Source organism: Coturnix japonica, chromosome 2 (genome assembly GCF_054131305.1).
Source record: "Coturnix japonica strain WE chromosome 2, WE-NBRP24, whole genome shotgun sequence".
NCBI lineage: Eukaryota > Metazoa > Chordata > Aves > Galliformes > Phasianidae > Coturnix > Coturnix japonica.
The window spans coordinates 93,028,518-93,038,283 of NC_140664.1; the positions used below are offsets into that span (position 1 = coordinate 93,028,518).

The following is a 9,766-nucleotide window of genomic DNA, read 5'->3' on the forward strand; positions in this document are numbered from 1 at the left end:
ATGAAAGATTTTTCTTTCAAAATAGAATAGCAAAATTGAAACAGGAATAGTGTTCCACATAACTCTGGTAAACTTCTGAAGTGTTTAAGTTATGCTCAGTGTTGAAAGAAAAGGGTTAATGAAAAACATTTCTAAAGCCAGAGAGTATTTTTGTTTATTAATGGGAAAAGTTCAAAAGATTAAACATGCAGATGCTTTGACATTTTATCTTGCAAAAGCGTAATCCTGATAAGAAAAACGCTTTGGCAAGAGCACCATCACTGTTGAATATGTGATGGTTGCTCTGAAAGAGGAAACAAGATCTAGCTTGTTGAAATGGCACTGCAAATGCAGAAAAAAAGCAGGTTTTGCAGAGCACTGGTTCAAGGCAGATGTGGATGAAGTGGAAGCTGTAGTCTGAGTTCTCAGACTGCTTCTGACACAGAACCAGTGGGAAGAACAAAGCTGGAGAAGCCATCTTATCTTCACAATGTACTCCCTCTGGTACTTCTGGCTCTAATACTGGCTGTGAGCTGTGTATGGGAATCACAAGGCCATTTGTCTCTGAAGCAGAGATCAGTACAGAGCTCAATGAAAAGCCATACTGGGCAAAGAGAAATTCAAACCATGAGCCAGAAAGGTAAGCTAGTATTTCCACCCATTCTTTTGCAGGGGTTTAGCCACAAATAAAGATTTAGCTCAGTTCTGCTTTGCCTGCACAGCTGCAGCATTAATAATAGCCACTAATCTTTTAGATCTGTTGCATTTCTACCATGGCAAGTCTACAGCACTGAACATAGCTCTGGGACGTTTCTATATTACTGAAATTTACATCCACTGCCATTAAAAACAAAAATGAAAACAGTGCTTACTCTACTCAGACTTTGCTGTCTCCATGCACACCATAAGTTATCTATCTCCTTGTTAGCTGGGCTGCAACAGTGAAAGTACTGAAAGTACTAGGTGAAGTACAGACAAAAACCCTGGAGCTAGCTGAGAACACATGATGATGCATAGTGCCTAATTCAGCTCCTACTTAAAATCAGATCTTCATTTGATAACCGTGGCTGAAAATCTTGAAATTGTTTTTGATTCTGACTTTCCCTTTGATTCTGACTTTATTCATAATGTTGTCACCTCTAGAAACTTGTAGAAAAGACTTAGGGTTTCAGGACAACCTACAAACTTCCAAGGCTACGTTGAACCCTTTTCTCTAACAATCCATAGAACATAAACTAGTGCAGAAAATACTGGTTTATAACATCTTCTTGGAACAGGAGATGCCTCAGATTCAAGACCAGGCCCAGGCAAGGCTCCTAATGCTCTTTGCTCCAATCAAACACCATTCCTATGTGTTCTCAGGGTGGGAAGGAGGACAGAGTGTGTGGGTATCCACCACGGTCACACCAACTCAGGGACTTAACTCACAGGTGGCTTGGAAACAGGCCAGCCACAGCGTGTGAACACCAAGTGAAATCTATATAGCAGTCTTGCTCTATTCAGCTGTTGTGTTGTGATAATGTGATCAGAGGGAAAAACAAACAAACAACAAAAAAGACATCAAATTAGACATTTCCAGGTCTGGAAAAAACAAGCGTATTATCAAGGGGGTTTTGGATTACATCTCTCTTTCATCAACCTCCCTAGTAAGTTATAGAGATCCCCGTGGTTTTTGTGGAGCAGAAACAAATGTTATAGCAAACAAATCCAAAGGAAAAGGTTTGAGGTTCGGTGGGTTTGTTTTTATCCCCTCTTTATTCTTTCGTCCAGACATGACAGAATTGCTTCCCAACTTGGAGCACAGTTGTTTATGACAGTAAATCAGTTGACTTTATACTGCTGTGCCATCCAAAATGACTTTGTAATCTGGAAAAAAATAATTGTGTTGAGGAGAAAGGGAGCAGTGGCCATTTCCCAGGCTTTTTTGACCTTCTGAGCAAGAACTGGAACTTGCCTAGTGGTTTAGATGCTAATCTGTCTACCCAGTGTGTGGGTGTGTTCTGAGTCACAGCCAGCATGTGCACTCACTTCTAAAACAGGGCTTCCTAAATATTTTTTTAAGGGTAGCTTTTGTTTAATTTTCATTTGGCAGACTCCCACATTGGGAATGGTCAGAAGATTAGGAAGGACAAGACCATATGTTGTGTATGGAGCTGCTAAGAACAACTTTGAAAGTTTATAGGCCTTTTTGTCTTGAACTGAAGAGAACCCTGACACCCCTCCCACCACAAATTAAGATATTCCTTTTTTTTTCTCACCCGCTTGCCAGCAAACCACATCTGTCAGGCTTCAAGTATACAACAACAACTGACTATCCACAGCAAGGGTAAACGTCTTCTTTTATTATTATCATTTTGGCATTTGCTGTCTTTATCCTTTTAATATATGCCCGGTTACTAACACTCAAGAGGTGTTCTGCTGAGGATGTTGTGGGCAAATGTAACTGTGCAAGTACTGAGCAAACAGGATGTAGTCGCCATATACCAGCGAACAGGTACTGCCAAGATTTCTATGAAAAGAAGGCACTTTTTATTGTTCTTCTTATTACATAACTGAAAACAGATAATGAACGTGTTTCAGTCAGAGCATCACAGGTGTTACAAATTGCTTTCTCTCTTAGAGGCCCTGTTATTAACCCAGTTACTGCTGGTAATAATACCTGCTGCTCTGTAAATAAGCCTGAAAAATGCACTGGGGCCAGATTCAATAAAGAGCTTAGGTGACTCAGCGTAAGTTGTTGTAATACCCAGTACTTAAGATCCCAAGCCTTTGAGTAGAGTCTGAATCCTGAGCATCATATCCATAAAGTGCACAGAAAGCATTAGGTACCAGCAACAACAATCCGGGCAGCTCAGCCTGCACCTGCTTGGGCCTGGCCAATAAAGGTAGCTGGTATAAAGACCTACATGCAAATACATCTGGCAGAGCCATGTGGAGATACTTACTTTCAGACAGGACCTGATTTCTTCCAAAATACATCCTTGTGGGCTTTTTTTCTTTTTTTTTTTAGTATTTTTTTTTTTTTCTAAAGAGGGGAACTCCATCCCTCCCCCTCTCATATGGATTATGCAATTAGCAGCTCAAAAGTAGGTCATGGTGAGTGGGCTGGAGGGGTATGCTCCTCATTCTCCAGCTGCAACTGTACACAACTGAATTCAGGATTCATTAGTCCATAAAGAGAAAGAGCATATTAAGCAACTGAGTAACGTTTGTCACATTTAGGACACTCACCTGGCATGAGGACATCCAAGTTTTCTGGCCCATCTGCACTTGATTTGTTGCATTTTAACCACTAGTGCTTTATCTGAACTACAAAGGTCCTAGTAATAGAGCTGAAACCCAGGCCTGTCCTGAGGCAACACATGGCCACCGCCAGGTGGGTGGCATGTCCTGGACAGGGCAGCCTGATGTCAAAGCATCCTCTCCCCTCAGGCAGGCATACTGTCAGGAGACTGAATAGATTTGGACATGTTCATGGAAATTCCTATATCCTGTAAGGAAATAATCCAACTACTCTTTACTGCTAGGCCAAAGGACAAGAACAACATGAACTTGGTGTTTCATCAGCAAACAGCAACAGCCACCATGTGTGGTGAGCAATGGATCCCTAAAAGCTGGGTAAGCTCTGAGGGGCTCTATGGGGCTAACTGACCCTCTAGCAGGTATACTTCATTTGGTGATACAGTCAAATTAAGGCCTGAGTTGCTCACTCAGCTGCACCTGAGGCTGGGACAACTCAGGACATGCAGACAAATGCAGCTAGAGACTCCCAGTAAACTAAAGAGACAAATAAGTCCTTGAACTTAATCTCCACCAGCTTTGTTGGGATTTCAGTCTTAAACATCAGGTCAAATGCCCAGTTCAAAAATCTGTAATGGATTTTACACCTAGATCTTTCTTTCATGAGAGGAGAGGGATAGACACCCCCCCCTCCCCCCCCCCCGAAGGCTGTCCTAAGCTAGACCAACTCTCTGGAAGAAAACTCCATGCAAAGCTTTGCTCTCAGTACTCTGTGACAACTTTGCCATCATGGTATTGAAATCAACAGCATAATTGTGCCTAAAATACAGTAGCAGAAGTAAAGTTTTTTTTTGTTTGTGTGCTTGTTTGTTTTTTTCTTGAGGAAAGGATGTGCTTTGTTGAGGAAAAATACAGATAAGCAAACCCTGCTGCTATCAACAGCCCCATGAAGCCACTGCAACAGAGCTTGTGTCCCTCAGAAATCTCCAGTGCAGCAGAAACCTCACATATGCGATGAGGAGAAATACTGCAAAGAGCCAGAAAGCCTTCCAAGAGCCAGGATCTCAGCAGGACATAGATGTGTGTGCCTTTGAGACACCAAGTGTGCACTGAGCAGAATGGCAAACATATTCCAGGCCCATTTTCAACTTCTTTCTGCTGTTTTCTTCCTCAAATTTTCCCTTTCTTGCAAAGCTTTCCCTCCGAGCCTGTCCTGCATGAGCTGCTGAATGCATCCAGCTGCTGGTAGCCTTCCCTGCTTGCATTCCCACCCACGTTACCACAGCAGCAGGAACAGCAAAACACTAAACATGAGGTCTCTGCGTGGGTAGAGTCCCTGCGTCCTCTGGACTCTGGAGCATCCTTGATGCAGCTGCCAGGCCCTCAGAGGATTTTCACATCTTAAGTGTTTGCTCTGAATCCTTTTCCAGCTGAGCCTGGCACATTTCTGGGACAGCTAACATCGCCTGTGTGCAGAACGTGTAGCCAGTACTGGTTATACCCGTTTTATGTGTTTTTCAGAGAAGTTTTTAGCAGCTGGACTACGTAGGGTGAATATAAACAGTTGTCCCAAGTACACTTCTCAATCACTTCTGAGCAGCTCAATCTTGCTTACATTTCTACCTGAACTCCACCCATGCCTTACATAAGCCTTTCTTCCAGAGATAAGTCAACAGAGAGGAATTCACATGGAAATAGCTTTCCACGTGGCTTTCAGATGAGGAGCATATGAAGAGCACGTGTATTAATTAAGCCTTGTTTTCACTTTACTTTTTATTCCTTTGGATATACTTGGATTTCAAAAAAGTAAGGAATTAAATCAACTTTGTTTCTTATTATCTGACTATTGCTATAGATCAGGTTGAAGAACACCGATGTATTAATTTGTTATCAAAAGTTATCAAAACTGAGAGCCAAAATACCTGACAGTCAGGCACTGCAGTTCCCTGGAAAACAGCTCTATTTAAATAAGTTTTTTGTTTTGACGATATGACGGGTCTTGTCAAGAACAGTAATCATGTTGGGGCAGTATATTTTGATTTCTCCAAGACAGCTGATTTAACACTGCAGGGAATTTTGATATAAAATGGGCATGTACAAGGAGCCTACAGAGTGCATATTATATGGCCAAACATTGATTCAGCAATAGAGCTTTTAAGAGGTCCACGAGACAAAAAGTGGTGCTTTTTCTCATGTAGTCCACCCAGTATCAGTTCTCTACACTGAAATATGACTTCATATTTCAGTGCACACTCCAAACAAAACAAAAAAAGTCTTTACCAGCAAATTTGTTAAGTGATTAAAAAAACAGTTGGGTAGTTAACAGAGAATTACTCCTGCCCAGAGAGTGATCCCGTTTAAGTGGTCAAAGTAGATACAGATACAGTCAAACAAGAGATTTTAGATTTGAAAATAATGAATAGTTGAAAGGTAGTTGAAAATGATTTTCCCTAAAACTTAGAATTTAACAGTTTTCTTTGGGCGGGAGAGAGAGGGAGAAAGGAAAAAAAAAAAAAAAAAAGGAAGAATTTGACAGGCTGTCATTGATCTAGGTGTCAGTGAGGGAAGGCATGGGCTGCATGGGATCACAGTTTATGTTGGAAAGAGATTTTATTTTTTGCCTCCTCAAGACGCACAGAGAACTTCCCACGTCCTCCCATGACTGCATGCATAACTCTGCAATGATGCTCTTACGAGTAAGAATGAAATCTATCAATTTTAGATTACTTTTTCATACCTGAAATCTAGGCAAACCATCCTGAAAATGTACATTTGACACTTTATGACTGATAAAACAATCAGTACCAAACCAGCCTCAAATGCAAATGCCTTCTCACTGAAATTACAGTGCAATTTCATGTTTATTTTCAAATTAAGAGAATATTTATTATTATTATTATTATTATTATTATTATTATTATTATCATTATCATTATTATTATTATTATTATTATTAGTTTGGAATCACTGAAATAAAAAACAAAAACCAACCCTTTGGTGGTTTTTAATTCTGTTACAGATAATTAAAGTACAACACAAAAGTGCTTTTTATTTGTAAAGTGTCTTCAGGTTAATTTTGTTCCGGGTGAAGTTACTTTTTTTCCTCTCCTCTTTAAAAGGCTGAGACCAGAATCCTTTTCTCACATGCCTTCCTACTGTTATGAAAAAAAATAGATATTTGGGCTCTGGCAATATAAGAATATTACCAAAAAGAGCAGACAAACAAAGGATTTCAAGATAGAGAAGAGCTGTGAAGCCACTCGAGAAGTTTATCACAACTCCAAAAGAAACCACATTTATTACATACATTTTTTGTTCTAACTGGTATAATAGCCATTTCAATGACTAATTTATGGTATATTCCTCAGAATCCATCTCTGCCAAAAGGGGTGAGAAGAATGGTTTTGAAGAGGATGGATGGTGGTGCTGAGCCTAGAGAGGCAGCTGTGCCTACCCAAGGTACGTGCGCCTCACACAACACTGTTTTGACAATTCGTAATTTCTGATACAGGAGAGAAAAAAAAAAGAAACAACAGTAGCAAGAGCTGGTAAGATCTTAACATGTCCTGAAACAACAGGGCACAGGCTACCTTCCTGGTCTTGTCATATCTGTCTTGAGATGATCCTACTGGATGAGATGCCTGACAAAGTAATCAGTTAAAAAAAAACAGAACAACACAAGGAAAATGTAGTGTCCACCTGTGGAGTGAATACCTTAGCAGTGAAGCACTGAACCTATGCAGACCTATAGAAAATATATGACTAACAATGGTCTAATCTTCAGTGTTGTAAGCATCACAGCATGTTTTGGAAGACAAAAAAAGCTCACCATAAAACGTCTTATTTTTCCCCTGAAAATCATTTATAGAGATAAATGACAATAAACAGGACACACATATGGAAATACGTTGTCATGGACAGCTAGGCACTTCAGGTATGAAGTTTCGAGTGTCTTGTTAAATTCACATAGCAACAGATACATAGCCAATGACTCACAAAGACATGCCTTGCCCATTTTGATACAGCAGGAAGGATTTCTTAAAAGGCTTGGTTTTGTCTTTAAGCTAAGATCTGCAATGGTTCAACTTTTCAGACCAGTTCACAAAAGCACAGAGTTTTGAGCTCAAATGCATCGCCTACTGGGGTAGATTGACCCTTCATGACCAGAACTGAGATATTCAGTGCTCAGTGGTGTTTGGTTAATGTGTCAGGAAGATGTACTACCTGTTCCTGGCAAGTGCTTAATGCTCTAAATGCCAAGGCTGATTCTTTACGTGGCCCTTTCTTCAGCCCATGGAGCAACTCCAGTGGCTTCAGGGGGCGACCAGTCCTGACTCATGCCACCAGAAGATGTAATTAGAGAGCCCAGCTTGTGCATCCTGCGGTATCACCTGGCTTCCTTCCTCTTATGGATTTACTTTCTTTGTGTTTCTTATGATTTTTCTGTGCATATTTTTCAGACTCTACAGTGCTGCATGCGTTGCAGCTGACACATTTCTGCATTACTGGGAGCCAAGCTTGACTGGGAAATCCTTCTCTCTTACACATGCAAAAACAATGACATGCAGTGTGAAGTTGTATATAATATACAAAACTGTGCAATTTGAACTCCATTCACCCTCTGTCTTTCATAGATGGCAACTGGATGATTTTAACCCAGAATGGCTCATCTGCTTTTTAAAAAGGAAAAGAAAGGAGAAAAAAGAAAGGAAATGAAAAGCATTCACTCAGGTTGTTTATGTTATAGCAAAGCTAAAAATAAATTACTGATAGCCTGCATATGTAAAGGTTTATGAAAACCTCTAATAGCAACTAGTCAGCAGCAAAGGAAGCACTTGGTTTTCCATAGCAAAGCAACCACAACTCTGGTTCCCCTTAAGGCTGGCTGGCTACATGCGGGCTGGCTCCTAACTCAGATCAGCAGGAAGAATTTAATTCTCTGTCGTCTTCTGCATTTGGGGCTTTGTGAGAGAAGTCATCTCTCCACAGGTAAACTGCATCTTTGCTGGCATCCCAGCCCTCCCTGCTCTTAGCCAGCACCAAGCTCTGCACAGAGGCACACATCCAGAACAAAGCCAATCCTTCCATCTGGAGTAAGCTTTAAATAACATCCTCTTCGTGTTGCCAAAATAAGCCAACCCATTCAAAAAGCAAAGGATCTGGATTTCAAAGAGAGAAGGTTTTCTTAGCGCTGAACTTTGCTCTGGCGGCACACTGGAGTGGCTTCGGGACATACCAGTTCCGTTCTTGCCTCTGCTGCGTTTTGTTCAGACAAGTCCAGGCCAGGCACAGTGCCTTGCTCCTGCAGCCAGCTGCCTCCCTCCCTGCCTGACACGCTCTTCTTGGGCACCTTGGGAGCTGAACTCAGAGTTTTTCAGAATACTTTTTAGATACTCCAAATCTTGTTATAACCAAACACGTGCAAAGATTTTTGTTATTCTTTCCAGACTGTAATATGGTCTCTAGTAAGAAAAATAATATTTAGCAAAGATGTTAAACCTTCCTTTGGGGAGAGAGGGATTGATTTGGGAATCTTTGAACTGTGCTGTAAATCTCAGCTGACATTTGCATAAAGTTCTGGACAGTTTGTACAGTCAAACAACAACCACCTCCATTTTTGTCTTTCACCATACTATATCTTCCCAGAAAAAGATTTTGCAGCCCCCCAAGCTGCCGTCTGAGTTACTCAGAGCACACTGTTCACATTCTCCACCACACCTGCAGTGCCACACCGTAGTACCTCACAAATACAAGCACTAAGCCAAACATTAAAGCAAGTTTCCTCAAGACGCTTTTATATCAAAGTTCTTCATACAAGCATCCTTTCTTTTGCTTGTAAAGGCACTAATCATATTTCAATTGCATCCCTACAATATAAAGTTAATAGCTTCCTTATTTCCTCACTTTAGCATTTCCCCTGTACTCCCTCTGCCTTTTCAATTATAATAGCTAGATCGTTTCTTTCATTTCCTTTCTCCTGTGTCCTGCTTTCATTTCTCATACAAAATCACATTTGGTCACTTACACTTTTCTTGAGGATAAGCACACGACAGCAGGATCTCTTGCTCCACCATGGTGCCGCCTGCCAGAGAGTTCAGGGGTCTTCTGAATAGCGTTTCGAGAAAATATTTTGGAAAGCTCAGCTCGCTCATGCGAGCTTCTGATCTTCTCCAGCCCTCTTGGCTTCTGTGTACTGTCACATGTTATCCTTCCTCCTGACAAACCTGTGCAGCAGGTCTGGCAACACGCATCTTGTGTGTCAGAAGAGCTTTAATTGATTCACTGCAACAGGTACCCACCTTCATTAAAAGAATTTTTTTTGAAAGTAGTCTCTTAGCGCCTCATTTGAAATTACAGAACCTGCAAAATGTCACAGCTGCTGCACTTTAAAGGGAGACTGCTTGAGAACGTGCAGGAAGTAATTTAGAATCAGTCTTACATGCCAAATAAACCACAGCTAGCGGTATAAGTTGGGTGCTTCTGCACCGTGGGAGAGCAGCAAGCCTTTTGCTATGCACACAGGTGGCATGGTCTGCTTCTGCATCTC

At 41.1% G+C, this 9,766-nt stretch overlaps 1 protein-coding gene across 3 annotated transcripts in view; it reads right to left on the minus strand.

Annotated features, from left to right (window-relative positions):
- PTPN3 (protein tyrosine phosphatase non-receptor type 3) overlaps nucleotides 1–9,434 on the minus strand; it is a 149,799-nt gene extending 140,365 nt beyond the window's left edge. For all 3 annotated transcript variants that reach the window (XM_015854307.3, XM_015854305.3, XM_015854304.3), the window contains exon 1: nucleotides 9,245–9,434. In XM_015854307.3, the coding sequence (XP_015709793.2) occupies nucleotides 9,245–9,371 (127 nt within the window). In that variant the 5' untranslated portion in view covers nucleotides 9,372–9,434. The remainder of the gene's footprint in view (nucleotides 1–9,244) is intronic.
- Between the last annotated feature and the right edge of the window lie 332 nt (nucleotides 9,435–9,766).